Source organism: Myzus persicae, unplaced genomic scaffold (genome assembly GCF_001856785.1).
Source record: "Myzus persicae strain clone G006 unplaced genomic scaffold, MPER_G0061.0, whole genome shotgun sequence".
In the NCBI taxonomy this organism is placed as follows: Eukaryota; Metazoa; Arthropoda; class Insecta; order Hemiptera; family Aphididae; genus Myzus; species Myzus persicae.
In genome coordinates, this window is record NW_019100647.1 from 568,594 (window position 1) to 588,570 (window position 19,977).

Here is a 19,977-nt window from a genome sequence, read left to right on the forward strand (position 1 = left end):
TTAATTTAAAAAAATATAAAAATAGGATTTATTTTATTTTTAGTTAAAACTTATTATTATAGTTAATTTATTATTATTATACAATATACATCATTACGATAATTTTAGATGTAGTTATCTCTTTATAAATATTGTTGTATAGCATAAATATACATACATTGGTCTTGCTGTGCCTATATTTTTACCCTTGAGTTTCTCACGATAAGGTGCTCTTATAAAGGCGGATACGTTATAGGACAAATGTCCCAGTTGACCTACCTGCCCCAGGGCCACCCTTGACACGATATAAGTCCTAGACACTTGATTACGTGTATTTAGGTACCTACCCAAACCTATGGACTTGGATATTATCGGACGGGTTAGAACATAATATTATAAACCTAATATATTATATACTTTTCCGTATTATTTATGCCTATACCTATGGTCGAGATTAAAAATAAACAAATCGCTATCCATACACCTCTTACCCATGAGTCACGAGACATTAACACGCTGCGATGCATAATTAAAAGTCCACGGGCCACCAGGGAAACCGTTGTTAAAAGACATCGTCGGAAAGTTTAGTTCCCTCCAACTTTAGCATAGCCCGTATCACCTAAAATAATATATTGTAGTCGTGTTGTAAATTGTAACGATAAAGTGTTGTAATGCCTATACACACTACAATGGTAAATAATCATATTATATAGGTATCATATATTATACACTCACAATTTGGACGTCTTCGCTGATGCTAATGTGCGAAACAATTTTGTCAATTATATGCACGAGTTCGCTTACGTTTAGCATACGTACTGCTTTACGCGGTTAGCCTTTTATTTTAATTATTAACACTTGTTTAGAAAAAGTAAATATAATATAAACGGATTTAAATGAATATATTTCATGATGTTATATTACTTATTATTAATGGCTTAACCGTTTACGTACACGAGTGCTGGGCACAATGGAACGACTTGAGTCCAGGTTGAAGCCTTGAAGGGGTGCTAAAATTGAACCCGCACAGCCCCGAGTGGATATATGTGGTTTTCTATACTTTTATCAAAGTAATTATATAAATAAAATACAATTATTAGGTGTATAGAAAAATTAAAAATGACAATATTTTAGTTCTAATCAAAACAATTTTTGTTTATTTTGGGGGAACTAATTTTTTCATTAGAGACACTGCATAAGACATTCTAGCGCATGCCAATGTCAGATAATAAAATTTAAAATGGTGAGTGTATCGAAAAAGGTCGTTTTTTTAACAATTTGTTTAGATTTGATTTTTGAACGTTTTTGATGTTGAATAATTGGTTCTTTATAAATGTTTAGCCCCTGTGGCCCGAAGTATTTATTATTTGAGTCTAGTTTATAAAAATTAGTGTTTACAGTTTTAGGTTCTGAGCGTAGTAATGAATGTATTGTATTTACAATGTGTGTTTTTTTTTTCTGTTAACAATATTTGGGATAGTAAAAATGTTCCGATTTTCGACATCAGCATATCTTTTCTAAGTTTTCTGGGAAGTAACCTAAATTTTTTATGGGTTTTCGAGTTTAAAATCTTTAAGGTATTTGATGCTTAGTGGTAAATCAACGAATTTCCATTAATCAATTTTTGATATTTTGTTGTATAATTTAAAAATGAATAACCAAAGAAAATATGTTCTCCAAATATTTATACTATAATTTTTCATACATTTCAATATTTTCAAATTATTTTGAGTCTTTTTGAGCTATTTATAGTCATAAGAAATTTTTCTAACTTTGTATTTTTTTTCAGTTAGAATTGTATAAAAGTTTTTTTCCATAGTTAACATTAGAAATTTTAATACAAGATTCACAACAAGTTTTTTTAAATTTATCAAAAATAAAAGTTCACCGGAAAGTTATGCTATTTATAGCCATGAGATATTTTCGGCTTGTATTAATTTTAGATTCTGAGCGAAGCAATGAATGTATTGATGTTACAATGATATGTGTTTTTATATTTTTGTGTTTTTATCACGATTTGGGGCAGTAAAAGTGCTTCCATTTTATCCAATAGTAACTTCTCTGCTAGGAAAGTAAATCTAGTTAGTGTGCACTCTTGAGGTCAAAATTTGAAAGGTTTTTAAAGCGACGGGAAAAATAAACACAAAACGGGAATTTTACGCTAAACCAGTTTTTGAAGAAATCAATTTTGGTTTTTAGTGTAAGTAATTATAAAAAATGACCAACGATATATGAAATGTTCACTGAATGTTTATGTTAGCATTTTCTATACACCATACAATTTTCATACATATGACATTTTCGATTATTATTTGTTTTTTTAAATTACTGCTGTCGAAAAGAATATTTTTGCTCTTGAAAATTTGAAAATGTAATATAAGTTTCCTCGTAAGTTGTTGTTAGTGGAAATTAAAAAAAAATTCGAGCTTAAACCCACAATAATTTTTTAATGAGCGTTTGAAGTTGAAATTTTTACAACATTGGATATTCACTCGATTTTTGATTTAGATATGAAAAAATTTTACAAAATATTTTGACTTGTTGTAAGCTGTTGATGGACATTTTCAACTTTCATTTTTTCTATACAATTTATAATGTCAATAAAAATATTAAAAATACTAGTCTACTTTTTTTTTTTAAGCATTTAAAATTTTTTAAAATTTGACAACATTTTTCAAATTGAACATTGAAAAATTATTTTGTAGTTAAATATTTATAACATTTTCAATTTTTATAGCTAAGGATTGAAAATTTAAAACAATGTTCCACTTATGTAGTTTTTTTCGTAACTAAAAAATCTAAAAAATATATTTATACAGTTATATTTATTGAAGACATTTTAAGTTTAAATTTGGACAAAATTACATATTAACACAAAGAATAACGATTTTTGTCATTTTGTTGTAATTCCCTTCCAAAACATCCCAATTTTACATACCTAAGTATAGTTAATATTTTTCCAGCATCACGCCATCAATGTTAATTTAAGAATGATATAATGAATAATATTGATTCAACTTACTGGCTACCGTATGTCCGTATTAATAGTAAATAATAACAGAATAAAATATCCTAGACTGACATATACCGTCTCTGCTCAGAATCATTTTTAGTATACAATTATATTATATCATTGAATTCAAATTTAATATCATCCATACAGCGACCTTCTAGACACCTAATATACAGCAGATCGACATCCACTTACCCGCTTTTTATTATGTATATATTATTAACACATCCATTACAATGATATGCTCGACATCTGCTGTGCAGCAGAGTGGTACCCACTTGTCCACATTTTTATTTGTCAACTTCTCTATTAAAAATCTTCTTACTCAAATTTTTTTTGATGTCAGTATAAGACGGCGCATTATAGACGAAAGCTGCGAATAGATATTATTTTTCAATTCCCCTCTAATGTATATTTATAAAATATCATTGAAAAATGTACATTTCGTTGTAATATATTCGAGTATTCTTGGTACAAATAAATAGGTTAATACATTTGTCAAATAATAACAATTTATTTAAATTTGCACACTTGCCAATGTTCACCTTTATATAATTTTAATGTTCCATAAAAATTGCAATGTGGTACGTGTTTTCTCTCCAAAAAGCCAATTTTATCATTTGATAGCTGGTATATCCAATGCTCATATTAAATTATAATCAATATATAAACATAATAAGTACACACCTTGAAGTGTTGTGATTAATGTTGTAATATGGCTTATTTATGTTGATTGGTACTGGCATATACTGCACTTGTTAACTGCAAATGTGTTATAGCCAATAGGATATACAGTGTATCAGTTAGTGCACCTATAAGTGAGAAGGAGTTGGGTGGATTTTTTTAGTGATGGTGTTTCATTGATAATATTTTATCGATATCTGCGTTTCCAAGAAGTTGTCCTAATGATATCAGGCCATTTTTTTTTACAAATTAACTGGTTTCAAGTGTTTCGCTTTATCAAATATATACACTCTTAAAAGAGATATTGAAGCGGAAGTTCTAGCTAATTATTGATCAATTTTCAAATGAAAAAAACACATAATTATTTTTACTTATACAATTTTATTTTCATTAGATTGTGGGGTAAGTGAATAATTGAATTTCATTTTTTCCACTTACCACCTATACACCATGCAAAGATAAATTTTAAAGATAATTTAATTTTTATTTGTTTTGTTTTTAAATCGTTTTTTGTAAAAAAAAAATTATAGGTATGTACATTTTCATTCTTAAAGTAATTTAATTTTGTAGGTAGGTATGCTGGATTATTCACCAGGCACCATTTTTCCCTTTAATTCTGATTTTATTGAAATTTAGTTTTTGGAATTTGAAGTTAATATAAAGATAATATTTTCAAATGAGAAACACACATTTTTACTTCCAATTATTTTTAAGTAAATAATTTTTTTTCTTCAAGTGTTGATGAATCTAATTTTGAACGACTAAAGGTGAATTATTTGTTATTAATTAATTATTTTAAGTGAATTATTCAACTGTATTTACTGAGGATAATGTTTTGTGATAGTAGGTACTAGGTTTAATGATATGGGGTATATCCGGGTATATCGTATATGGGTTATGAATTATGATACTTGAAAGTTAAAGGAATTAATATTAATATAATATTAGTATTTTATAATTTGTCCGAGTATGTAAGTACTAGCATTACTATATTATTAATTTTATATCCTATGTAATACAATTATTCAGGATTATGATCCTATAGTGAATTCGTATTTTAATAACTCAGAAATTTTTCTTTTAAATTTCGATTTAGATGCGCTGCAATTAAAAAAAAATGAACTGCTTAAAAATTTACAGTAAAGAGAGAACTTCTCTTTTAAAAAAAGAAATTTATTACGTCGAAGGACACTCCTGAACTCCCAAAATATCTCAAAGTACCGATCTAAATATAAGGTCTCTAAGTGTATTAAAAAAATCGAAAATTTATAGTTTGAATAATTTTTTTATTAAAGAATTAAAGAGTGTGTGACCCGTTGAGATTGTGACCCAATGGTCATGATTGGTTAATCACTCAGCATTATATTATATTATATATTATTTTTATGGTGTCTTGATTAATATTGTTCATCATACTAAACATATGGTTATTTACATTTTTTTCCATGAAAACTGAAAATACCTTATATTTAAAATAAACTAATTTGTCTAAAGTTCTATTGAAGATTTTTTGTTGTCTATTGGAAAAGTAATCGAATTATTATTTTGGATTTTGAATATTATTTACTATCCATTATTGGTTTCAACCGTTTAATGGTACTTGTATCATAGGTAGAATATCTATATTAGGTTAAGTAAGTACCTATAGTATTTGATAATAGTGATTGACCTTCAAACGCAAATATTTTTGTCATCAAAATTAATATGTAGATAGCCAGAACGGCTATAGATAATATTATGTAGTAGTCAGTTAGGGAGAAATTGATAAACCATATCTAATAATAAAATAATTCAGTATAAAATAATTCTAAAATAAAATTACAATTGATGGAATTATAAAACTTATACTGTTAGTCAAATGCTGCAGTAGTAATTATTTTATAAACATTTGTTTGAATACAATAACAAAACAATACTATAAGTTTTTAGTTTGAACTGATATCTAAATTATCTAATATCTATAAATGACATCATAATATAGGTTTTCCATCGAAATGATGTATTGTGTAATGTATAGATATAAATTTGCAATTATTAAAATATAAACACGTTTTGATCAAAGATATATTATAATATGTGCCATTTGTTTTTAGAGATTTGAATTTAATGTGCTTTTAGATTCTAAACAAAACTTTTTTAATGTGTATGATTTGGACACAACGATTGTTTCCAATTTTTTTGCAGCCCTCCATATTTTTTTATTACTCATTATATTTATGGCACATATGAAATATTTTTGGGCATTTGATGATACTCAGGGCTGTACTATACTATAATATGCAATGCTTTATATCTATTCCATGGGGGGCCGGCAAGTGCCCGGTAATGGTATGTCATAAGGGTGAGCGGGTGACCTTAATAATATAGGTACAGTCAAAGAAATATTTGATAAAAATAAAAATTAATTCAACTTTTATTTAAATAATATTATGTTCAAGAATTATGAAGTGGTTAGGTCCTGATTTTAAATGACCGACATTTTGGTACAAATATGACAACACCAATAATAATTCATTTAAATATGATTTAAAATCGAACCATTTAAATAAGTGATGTTGAATTTTGCTTTGGGACTGATAATTCCTTATGTAGCTAGTTATTCAGGAATTCTCAAAAATTTGGTACTCTGATGCTATAGATAGGTATATAACCGTTTAGACTTTTTAAGCTCTTCATACAAACTACAATTTTTATATAAAGTTAGAATGAACTAATTCTAAACTGCTGGATAGATTTTGATGACATTTTCTGTGTGTGTTTTAATGGTTTCCTGGATGGTTTAGATTCACAATTGGACAGGGTTAATCCGACCAGGAAAGAGGCTCAAACAAGGATTTTGTTACTTACCGTGGATATTTTTACTTATAAATGGTTGCTATTGGTTACAGGAAAAATAATTAGTAAAAATTAGAATTTTTTTGTGTATACATGATACCATTAGTTACTCAGGCAGAGTTAAGTATGTATAAAAACGTCACATTTATATAGTTACGAGTAAATGGATTGTATCTTAAAACAAAAATGAGAGTTGAATGTGGCTTAAATCATTTAGCTTAGTCTAATATGTGGCTAAGATACTCAAAAATTACTTGACCGGTTTTGTGAAATTTTCAAATTGTTGTTGGAGATACCAGGAAAGCTTAATGTGTAGTTTGAATCACGTTGGTTTATACCAAGTGTTATATTTATATCCAACCCGTCGCAAGCGAATTGTTTATATTTGTCGAATTAGTTCATAAGGTGATGTATGAGTACACTGACACAGATTTGCCTGTGAACTGTAGTACATCAAAATCAAGATTCACCTTGATACATTATAGCCTATATTGTGTATATATTCTCACTTTTTATTGGCGATGTTGGGTTATACAACTAAAATTGGATGTTAGATCATCTGAAGTTAATAGCCTCAAAAAACGACTTGACTGTTTTCGATAAAAGTTATATCAATAGATTACTTGAAATTTGGAGAGCATTAATTATAACCTCCTTTCAGCTCCTATAAGTAGCTAAAGGATAGCTTACGCATAAGTTTTTTTAGCTTACGAAAAAAGAAAATTGTTTTTGTTTATTTAAATAGTTACATTTATTACTAATATAATTTGAAGAAATATGGCATATACATTTTTTTACAAACATATTTTTTTAAATATAAATCTTGGGCTCGGAAAACTTCGGGCAAGACACCTACCTAGTTAATATGTTTAATGTATAACGTATATAAGCATACCTATTTATTGATAATTTATACATTTTTAAATTAAACAATAAAAAATAATTCACAAAATTATATTTTTTTCCCGCAGTATCGGTACTTCAGTAAAAAATAGGTATATTATACAAACTTTTTTAACTAAAAGATTATTATTTCAACTTATGATTTTTAAACAGTAATATTTCCATTATGTTATTTTTAACAAGATACTGTTTAATCTACTGCATTTGTATATTCTATATATACAAATTGTTTAATGTTTATAATATTAAAATAAATACTAGTATTGTATGGTAATGTATAAATATAATATTCAAAGAATCTTTCATGCCGTATACTGTGATAATTGAAAAGCCGTAAGCAGTGTTGGAGACTTGAATGGATGAGTAGATAGAATAACTGTTTGAAATTTTCTTGTATAAGTAGCAAATGGAAAAATGTATATTTAATTTTATATAGTTAGTAAAATAAAATAAAATAATGTGTATTGCCATTACCTACCTTTAAGTTTATTATTTTAAACATTTTATGGAAGTGCTCATTTTATGAATGTAATATGTATACATATACAATGTATGATTATTTTGAGGCAATGCAAGTAATATTCGAAACAAGAATGTATTACATTTAAAAAAAATTGTCATTACTTATTTAATTGTTAGAATAAAAAGGCTGTAGTAAAAAGTAAAAAAAAAATACATACCTATAATATTAAAGTGGAATTTTAGAATTATTAATCTTAATATGTGAACTAAATTTAGATAGGAAATAACTTAGTAAGAGTTAATTGATTCAATGTTTTACAACAAATTTAGCAAATATAAAATCATAATAAATGCATTGGTGTTGAGATTTTAATATTTCTTTTATGTTGGTGTTTTGTTTTATTTGTGGTTGTTGTTTTTTATAATAAACAAAAGAATGCATTCCATTGCTATTATTTTATAAACGCTGTTTGAATGTGCACTTACCCACATTTTCTTCAGTTCTTTCCACTGTCCCAATTGTATAAATTTGCGGAATTTTTCACCTCACAGCCAACCCTGGCAATCCACATGACCGGTATGTGGAACACGCAACTCGATCGGTGCGTACAACGTATATATCGTACGACGTACTGACTCGTGACTGGGAGAGAGGTTCAGGGGGTCGCGCTAGCGCGCTATCGGATCAATGTTAAGACCCATGTTTGGGCGTTGGTTTCATTCCTTTATATTATGTATCTACATACACACAACATCCGAGTCTCCATCAACTTATTGTATCTTTGTTAATGTATACAAAATAATTAGTAACTAAACCAAAGTCAGTGTAAATAATAAAACTAAATGTACTTGTATAGGTAATAATTATATTTTCACGGTTCACTCCATTTTTCATACCTAATTAGTAATTATTTTTATAAATAACCATTTTACATGATATGGTGTCGCTTACATTTTAATTCCGTTGTATGGTCTTTGGAGGGTTCCAACTTTCAACGGTTTTATACAGGTAACCAATTAGGTTTTGTTTTAAATTTTTATGTAAGTAACAAGTAACATAACTTTTGTTGATTTCACAATGTCTGGTGGAGTAACAGTATTTCTATAAGAATCTATTCCTATAAGGATATATATTCCTCTATAAATAATACATTTTATTATATTAAACCTTTTTAAATTTTTCTATCTAAAATGCAGTGTTTGGAAAGTTCACTCGAAAATTGTATTCTTGTATACGTCCAATGCGTAAAAAACGAAGTTGTTCACTTTTTAATGGGGTATGCTCGTTTCATCTAGTTGTTCATTTAAATTATTATTTCTTTTTATATTACTTATATACCTATCCAACATAATAATTGCGAGGTAGTGGGAACAAGGTACCAAATATATCGAAATCAAAACCAAGTAAAATATACAGTTAATATGATGTAAAACACATTTAATATTTTTGTTAGTTACTTATATTATAGTTTGAAACTTAAACTTTAAAGTCAAAATTGTTCTCTTTATGTTCGTTATCAATATCGTGTTAATATAGTTACATTAATGTATATCATACGAATATACAAATAAATACCAATTACCAACATATTTTTAAAATTGCATAAGCATTTAATGAAAATCATAAATATTGTATGATAATATGAATTTGTTGTTACTAACACGTAGATAAAATATTGATACAATAGCATGATAATATTATGAAGTATGTATTTCAGAAAAGGAATTTCATATGAACGAATTAAAGTTCCTTAAAAGCATGAATTTCGTTCACGATCCGGTTATATTTGATATAAGCAAGTGACGTTCACGTGTCATTCACAAAGTATGCGAACGTGAACGCATGTAAGCGATGAATACTTTCCAAATATTACTAAAATGCAACTTTAGAATATTATTGTACTTCTATTCCAAATAATATTTATAACATTGATTATTTACATAATATTCTGTAGTGCATGAAAATTGTTTTGTATCAAAACAATAATATTTTAAATTGTAACATCATCATAATATTGTAGATACACTGTATATAAATGTATAGATACAATTATTATTATATAATATTTATACATTGTGTATATTCACATTTCACAATATAAAATCTCCAGATTGTGTAAATAGTCTATTAGTTATAAGTAAAAAATTATCTTGATGATTTACCAACAGTTTATGGTACATAACATATCCATATAAAAATATTCACCTTAAAATTTCTAGAGAAAATTAAAATTATCTCGCAGTCGGTAGGATTCGAACCTACGCTCCCAGAGGGAATCTGATTTCTAGTCAGACGCCTTAACCGCTCGGCCACGACTGCTTGTTATGAAGTAAGAAAAGTAAATACATCTAACTTCGTTGTAATCTATATATAACTAGGTATACAGAGTGTAACAGAAAGACCCGACAAATAAAAAATGAAAAATGTATACCTGTTAAACGTACAAAGATATTATTTAAATTATATGTGTAGTCAATAATTAAAGATTTACTTATGCCAGAAAATTCTCGAAAAAGATATTTTGAAAAAATGTACTGCTCTACTTTTAAATGTTGAGCAGTTATGAGTTACCAAGTATAAAACCTAATACGCGTAAGGCCTTATTGTATATCATATATTTACAATTAATATGATTTTTGAGAGACGGGTCGTTTGTTTATAATAATATATTTAAATCGTTTATTTGTAATACTACAGTTGGATCAGTATTAATTTTATAAATACATTTTAAGTTTAATTTTTGACCTCTATAAAAAGTTTTTTTTTGATATTTTTTCAGCTTTTACGCTAAGGCCGTACATCATGAATAAATGTATTTAAATTAAATTTTAATTTAACACAATCATCAAATGATTCAAATGAACGAATTTGAGAATAAAGTTTTAGAATTTTAGATCATCTACAAAAATTAACAATTAACTATTTTTAAAGATCATATTGGTAACATCATTCATAACTATGTTAAGTTATGTCAAATTTTGAACTTTAAATGCTTCCAAGAGAAACTCCCGCTTATACATCTTTAATATTTTTTTACTATTATGATAACAACATATGACTATAAAAGGAACTTTACGCTGTTTACCAACAAAATATTTTTAAAATGTTATATAGAATATTATTATATTATATAAAAAATGATACATATTCGGTGGACATTTCCAGTATCTAGTTTTTGAATTGCAACAAATAAGAACAACTTCCGATGAGAATTCGTTAAATTAGGGGTGAATATCTCTAATGTCGAAAATATTGAGCTTTAAATACCTACTCATAAAAAATATTTTAAATATTCCTTTGACTTTAGTTAAATCTTATGAGATGGAAACTTATGAGAAATCTTGTATGAAAATTCAAATTTTAGATATAATAGAAAATTTGTTATGAGTATCTAACTCAAAATAGTTTGAACATTTTTGTTATTTTGATGAATTTAGGCGAAATTCTAATTACAGACTTTCAACTTTTTTTAAAATTTGCACATGCAATAACTTATGATGAACCTTGGTATTAAATTTTCAATTGTTTTGATCGACCAACAATTTTTTCATAGACAGTAATTTTAAAAAACTAATAAGAATCGATATTTTCTTATGCCTATAAAGCATCATAGGTACCTCAAAAAAAGTTAAATACCTTCATCTATAAACTAAATCGATCCCCCAGAAAATCGGGTTTGCGTATCGATCCTCGTTTTTCCTTATTTATTTGGGGTTTTTTATTATGTGTTGGAAAAGTACTGTGAATTTTAAATTTTGACCTTTCGAAAGTATCAACTTTAGATGTACTTTCCCACCAGATAAAATTTTGAAGTTGAAAATCTAATTTCTACTAAATAAGACACTTATATTCAAAATAAAATACATATTGTAAAATAAATACATTCATCGTTCCGCTCAAAATGTAAAAGTTATTATGCTTTAAATTAATTAATTCAAAAAAATATTGATATTTCAAAAAGTTATAAAAAATAAGCTACCTGACAATAAATGATTTTACCATAGAAATTTTTCTAAAAATTAGATTTATCAAATTTTTAAAAAAATTTTCCAGAACAATTTGATAAAATGATAGATAACAAATGGGATACTCAATACTTATTTCATTTGTCAGATAATTCTGTTACACCTTCTACATCATGCATAATATTATTAAATAGTGTTTCGTGTTATTTTGATAATATTTAACTTTCACAGTTCCACATACTATAGGTGCATACCTACAGTGTCGGCCTGGTACCTTAAGGGCCCCGGATGCATTTCTTCAGAAGGGCCCCCAAAAATGTTTGTTCATAAAATTATTAAAAATGTATTTATAAGTAGTGTAAAATATTATAATTTTTTAAAGGTACCATATATAAAATTAACCATCCATTAAGTTAAGATTTAAGTTAGATTAATAATTTATTATTCTAAAAATTTTTTTACATATTACAAAATATAAATAATACCTTCTCACATTATACAACTTAATATTTTTTTTAATGTGATTCAAATTCAAAATTGATTGTGCATTTGATTTTCTTTATATGAGTAATTTTTTTAGTTCACTAGATGAGTCAGCAATCGTATCAATCAACTCATCTGAGTCAATCAAAATATCCTTTTCAATGGACATTAGCATTAATGGTACATTGGTTTTTCCGTCTGGAGGTCGAAAACTATCTACTATTCACTATAACAATAATCACTCACACAGATAACAAAAGTTATCACATAAATACATAATATTATTATAAATGATACAATTGTACAATGATATTATTAATAATAATATTCATTATCCAATATTTATATTTCTGAGTACGATCGGGGGCGGAGGGCCCCCAACACAAATACGGCCGAGGGCCCCGGACGCGTTTGCCGCCTAGCGGCCATGGCCAGGCCGACACTGCATACCTACCATTATTATTCATACATTGTGATTCAAAATATAAAATTTCTAAAATAATATGTAATTATTTGTATTATAATTATCTTGATGATAAAATGTATGCAAATATTGAAAATGAATGATAAAATATTTTAAGATTATAAAATTAAAATTCATATTGAAATTTCTTGAGAAAATTAAAATTAATCTCGCAGTCGGTAGGATTCGAACCTACGCTCCCAGAGGGAATCTGATTTCTAGTCAGACGCCTTAACCGCTCGGCCACGACTGCTTGTTGATAAACTTGGCAAAGTAAATACATCTAACTTCGGGGTGTCCATATTACTATATATACATTTTGATCATACATTTTTTGTGTTCTGTACGACTGTACTTTCGATAATATAAATTAAATTACGCACTTAAATTTTACTTATAAATGTATAATTAGGTATGTATTATCTATCCCATTGTATCTCCTTTAATTTTATATGTATGTATATAATTTCGAATTTAGCATACAAATTACGATCTTAATTTTAGTTAGTTTAAATTATTTAGTGAACAAATAATGTTTTGAATTATAAGTTTAAACAATTACCTAATTTGTTTAGGTATCATTTTTATCAATGTATTTAACTCGATTTTTGTAGGCAGATACCTACTGTTTGTGTGCAATGTGGAGGACGCTAAATATGTACCTACCAATATTATTAAAATTGACCAGTTTTTGTACTGATGCATCCTTTTTATTTATAAATTAATAAAACTGTAATGAAGACAATTTTTAAACTATATCATTATTATATAGAGAATATACTAGGTATATTTTAATACACGAGTTACGAGTATGATATCTAAAGAAATTTATTTTAAGAGTTATATACTGATGCCAAGAGCTGAGTAAAAGATGGTCTTTCGTTTTTGACAAGAATCCAATTTTTCAGTAATAAAACTTTGGTTTTTGATGGTAAATATTTTTTCTTTGAAGATAATATCTCTGTACCTATAGATTTTGTATGGACTTAATTTAGAATCCAAAATTCTCTATAATCTAGAGTAAATTGTATTGGATAAGGAGCTATCCCGCGTTCAACTCACTATAACATCGACCTTATTTAAAAAATAACTAGCTTTTAAAGAATTCAGAAGAAAATTCTTAGTGATTAGTTCTTATTTATTCTTCATAACATTTTGATAGAGAATATGAAAGGTGTAATTTTATCAGAAATTACTTTTTTTATGGAGTAAGAAACATTTTATATGATTAAGATCATAACGCGATGAGTCACTCAAAAAAATCAATCAGGTACTTACATTAAAATAAACAAAGTTACATAATATTGATAAAATTGGTAAAAATGTATTTAATAATCATTATAATATTATAAACATTGACCGTATAATTATTATTTATTATAATTTGTAGTCCATTGTGGTCACAATATCATAGTATCATACAATCGTACTTCCTTGTTTTTGTAATGTGAAAATAATTTAGACATATTGTTTAGAAGAATACCAAATTGTGATTTGGAGACTAATAACAAATTTAATTTTTTTTCTTACCTTTAATGTTTAAAAAGATCTATTGCATTACTTATTTGCGTTTGTTTCTATAATTTATTCATCAATAATTTGATAGGTACATCTTAATTAAATATTAATAATATAGTAATTCATAGAATTTACTCTGTGTGCATTATTAGTCGATCAATAAATCGCAAACTATACAATTACTAAGAATATGAACATTTGAGGTAAATACTAAATTACAAAAACATGACCAACTGGTTTCAATGTTCACATTTGGATGTGATGTCAATAATGCGGCACGTCGAGGTCAAGTACCTAGTGCATCATTCCATTTCACAAACTGCGTCACCGTTTAGTACGAATGTATGATACAGTATGATACATGACTAGTGGCGTACACAGCTATTTTCAATGGGGGGGGGGGGGCTTACATATAAAAAATAATATACATATATATATATTATACATTGATAAATCAAAATAATATGTTGTTTAACTAATATTTATTTTCATTATAAAACAATGTCTATTTTCCTGGGTTTTTGTCCAAACTCATCAATGACTTCTTCAGGAGTTAAATTTATATCACGGTATACTGACAACATGGTCAATCCATTTAATCTGTCCTGTGTAATGTGTAAAGAATTATTTTTCAGTTTAAAATATAATGTTATAATATAATGGAGTATAATTTGGAATATCCTATATCTAATAATAATAATTATTAAATAATAACTTCGGTGACGACGGTCTTCTCGCCGAACATTTTTAATCGAAACTCGATTGTGACGGTAACACTGAAATTCCCTTAATTTAATTTAGTATTTATTTTTATTAGTACTATTAATTTTTTTTTTAAATTGTCATCATTTTTATTATAAATTTTTACCTAATTACGTAAACTGAAAAAATACTAAAGGGGGGGGGGGGTTGAACATGTACAATGTACATGACGTATTCAAAATGTACATCGAATGCGCCATAAAAAAAGGGTTCATATCATACTGTTGAAATGTTCGTATTTTCTTGCATATAATTATACTTATTCTATACTAACTACATGTAGATTTAGTACAATAAAATGGAAATGTTCTATTACTTCTATTGTTAACGCCACATTTATTTAACTATATATTTTATTATAGATGTACATGTAGAGGCTTGGAGATCATATTGCTTGGCGTGACAGGTTTAAAGCTAAACGAATGTGGTCTCTAAATAAAAAACATTATCACAAACAATATTGTGGTAATAATTGATAGAAGTGATTACAATAATAAAAATATCAAAACATTTAAAATAAGATATTAATTTATTATATTGTATATAATACATTTTATGAAAACTGAATTAAGTATAATTAAGTATTTAGTATATTAATTACGTAGGTATGTAAGTATTTCGAGTTGGGGCAGTATGTTGGATCTTCTTAACATCTACAGGTCTCTATGCATTCGATATACCTATTGGATATTATTATATTGGTTTTGGAATAAATTAAATCTTGAATTAAAATACTTTAGGAACGTTCCAAAATCAAAACCTATGGCGTACCAATGGACAATGGTATATCCACGCCTTTATGTATTTTATAATAAAATGTTAATATACCATCGTTTTAGTTTGAAAAAATTCATTCTATAAAGTACAAACGAACAAAATATGTTTGACCATTGCAAAATATATTTATTTTTATATCCATTTAAATCATGTAATTTAATGTAGGCATTTAAAATTTAACCATAGTATGTATTAATGATACTTCAGTTTTATTAAGATGGATTAAGTTTAATACAAGACATGCTGGTAGCATTTAATTTTTCTATAGATAATTGCAGTAAACCAAATTAAGTTTAAAAAAATTGTTCGTGTATTATGTATGTGTATGTGTATATTATATGTATAGTATTATTATAATATTTTTATTATTATTACATTAAATTAAGGCGTAGAAACTTTAAAATACCACGCAGTGTATTTTTAGCTTTAAAATAGTGTTTACTGTTCAAGTATAGAACTTTTCTTATTTAATAATTACAATTTGACATTCAAAACTAGTTTGTGTTCATTTAGATTATCTTTGGCCTCGACTTAAAGAATTTAGTTACTGACATTAAATTTGATGTTTAGTTCTTGGTGATTTTCCAAAAACTATATAAAATGTGTAACCAACTCAATAATCGTACAGAATTCACAAGTTTGAAATCTACATTATTTTAGATTATATCTTATTAGCTACTTATTAGTTATTATCTAGGTTTGTATATAGACTCTATCATAGTATTATACAAATCACAAATCGATGGAGATTAAACAATTATAAAGTTGTAAGGTACCTATGTCACATAATATACTCATTTACATTGTATAACGTACCATATACATTTTATCAAAAACTATTCTACCGTAATAGTAACTACATTTAGTTTTAATATTTATGAACCAACGCGTATGCAAACTGTGTACACGGTACCTATGACACAGTTTGCATTTATTATCGTTTCTTTTTGTTCGATTTTTAGATATGATAATCTAACAATAATTATAGAAAATATGTCTGTAATAGAATTTAATTTCAGTATGAAAAATGATAAATACCTAGGTAAATTGATGCAATAATTTAATATAATATTTAATTACAAAATTGTATAAAAAACTTTTTTTTAAATTACAAGGTCATGCATAAATTACCCATGAAAGCTATTAAATTTAAATTAATTCCCACGTAAATCTTTTGAGTTCATTCAGCAATGTCATATTTCATAAACATAACTATATTGATTTTTCGTTTTCTAGTCAATAGAAAATATCGATTTGTTTAAGAATTTTTAATTAAAAATGTTGTTCTAAATAAAAATGAATAATATGTTTGTGTGCAATTCTACAATGGATATATATTGGTTGGAACTTTGGGCAATTTCTGAACCTAAGTATTCAACAACTAGGTATTATATTTCAAACACTAGGTCCTTTCTTGTGTTAATAAATAGTACCAAGAGTTTAACGGTTAAACAATTGAAGGGCTTGATAACATTTGATACTTTTATGACTTGTTTTCTCAATAAACTAAGTATTGAGGTACCTATAGGGAAATGTAATGTATAATATCTTATTTATAAATATTTAGTAAAAAAATAGAATTTAAATTTTAATAATAATCTTCTTAACCGGATAAGAAATATTATCTACCTACATGGTTACATTATAAAATATCACACAAACATATTTTATATTTTATAGGTAACAACTAAGTAGGTATGCATAAACAATACTGTCAATACTCACTATAATACATGACTGATTATAACTATGAAAACATAATATATATATTCATTATGTGGATTCTCTGATAAATAACCCCCGAACACATAACCACCGAAAAAATACACAATTTTTAAAATGATGAACACCTACCTAACACATATTCACTATATTTAAATGCTAGTCTATCTATGATTTGAGAGCAAACTTAACTACTTATAAAAAACTTTGTTTTAATTTGTTAATACTTAATTAGCTATAGGAATAGAAACTGAACATCTTATAAATGTTTAACTACCTACAACAATTACATTTTTAAGTTTTTTGACCTAGCGAAAAATTATTTATCGACAATATTTGAAAATAAACTAAAAACAAAGCGAAAATTTCTCATACATTCAATAGCTCAGCACTCGAAATATTATTTTTTTTTAAATTTTATTTATATATAGGTTATTGGTTTTAATAAAAATGTATTATTACTTAAGAAATTGATTATTTGTTGGTTGTTAAATCATACATAAACTGGGAAAATAGTATTTAGTACATATATACCTTGAATGGATTACATTTTATTTTATTATATAGGATAATAAGTTACTGTTAATCAATAGCATCTTAATTCCATTTTTCAGGTTGTTCAGCGATGCCGTCGTCACCATTGCAAACGATGGTATAGCTCAATTTCTACAACGTTTTCGGGTGATGGAAATGAAGGAAAACAAATATCAAAACCTTCATATGACAAGTCAGGTAAAAATACCACTAAAGATTCTTAATTATAATGTGATATTAAGCATAGGTAGGTATGTCAAGGTTGGTCACCATATTTTGTATTTTTTCTCTGAATTGAACATAAAAAAAGGAAGAATACGATTACTTGACCTGTACCGGCCTATATTCATATATTATTTATGTATAATATTATATGGCGGACCATGCATCCAAGGCAGAATGTTTTTTTTTGTATATTTTTAAAGGAAAAAGATGACTTTTTCTCTATGGCCATTCACCAATTTTAACATCCTATTTTTCCGTAACCAAAATACCACAACCACACACAATTAAGACACAATAACCTATACTGTAGCCAGTATTCTACGTCTCTAGTCTACTAGTCTCTACAACATACGCGTATAAAGTAAAAACTAACTCAATGTTTCAAATTGACTAAAGTACTCTTTTAGTAACTTGACACATCATATCACATTTTGTTATACTATATTCAAACACACAAAAAAAACTCTAAAAAATTAAACTGTTCCCTAAGTTCTACTTCTGGGGAGGCGACTGCTCACCCTGGCATCCCCCTAATTATGGGCTTGGATAAACATATGACTAAAATTTAGTTTTGAATATATCTTGAATCATTTAATATATTATTATTATAAATAAATCTTTTTTTTCGAGACGATTAGCTGGTTGCTTATTAATTAAATAAATAGTTATTTTATAATGTTTCCGGCTTATTTATCGATTTTCGATTATATTATTCTTAATACTTGAATGATTGATAATAATAAAATGTACTTAGGTATAATGTTTTATTTTTTAGTTGATTAAGTAAGAATTTGCCTAAAATTTTAATTAAATAAAAAATGCCAAACATGAGAATTTTTTCAAAACTAATTTTTAATTGATTTGCTGTTAAATGCATTTATTTTATATTAATTTGTATATCGTTTGATAGTTCATTGTTATTTATTACTTTTTTAATATAGCTGTAAAATAAAACTTTAAATACCTACAGTTGACTAGTTGATCATTATTATATTAATCAGAATTTCTTAGAAGCCAATTTTAATTTGTGTTGATTGTATTAATACATAAGTAAGTAATTTTCGAATCTCGTCATAAGGTTAATTAATTTTTTTAATTTTTACTTTTAATTTTTACTTCAATTAATATCTTTAAATTGGCAGATAACTCATTTCTATGATATAATAAGTTTTTTAATATTTGACTAATTTTAGACTTTTCGAGTTATTAGAAAAGTCTTAAATCGTTTTGTCAAAATGTGAAGCGAATTTTTGATGAAGTACTTAGACTAATCCCAAAATTCAAACTATTTATTTAGTATTTTTTGAGCATTTTTTTACTTGAGAAAATGATAACAAAATATCTATACAACCAAAAATAAATAATATATTATTGTGAGTTTTATATACTATGTATGTACTTATTTATTTATTACATTTGCTTTGAATCTAAGATGTAGGTATTTAATGTCGAAATTATCCATGTGTAACTGATGGACATTCTATCCTTATATTTATTCTAAATTATTTTCTCTCTGTTCAACATAATAATATGTATAATGTATATGTTACTTTTTTTAAAAAGTTATTAGAAAAATTATTATTATTATTATTATTTTTATTTTTATTTATTATTTTATTATTTAAAAGTATTTTACTCTATAGTTGTATTA

General features: G+C 26.3%; 1 protein-coding gene and 2 non-coding genes across 3 annotated transcripts in view; 1 reads left to right on the forward strand and 2 right to left on the reverse strand.

Annotated features, from left to right (window-relative positions):
• Positions 1-19,977, forward strand: part of LOC111038815 (calcium uniporter protein, mitochondrial) — a 74,329-nt gene that overhangs the window by 1,059 nt on the left and 53,293 nt on the right. The window contains exon 2 of the mRNA XM_022322056.1: positions 18,182-18,299. Coding sequence (XP_022177748.1) covers positions 18,182-18,299 — 118 coding nt within the window. The remainder of the gene's footprint in view (positions 1-18,181; positions 18,300-19,977) is intronic.
• Trnas-aga lies at positions 10,115-10,196 on the reverse strand. The gene has a single exon. It is a non-coding gene; the product is annotated as a tRNA-Ser (tRNA).
• Positions 12,960-13,041, reverse strand: Trnas-aga. Its single transcript has one exon. It is a non-coding gene; the product is annotated as a tRNA-Ser (tRNA).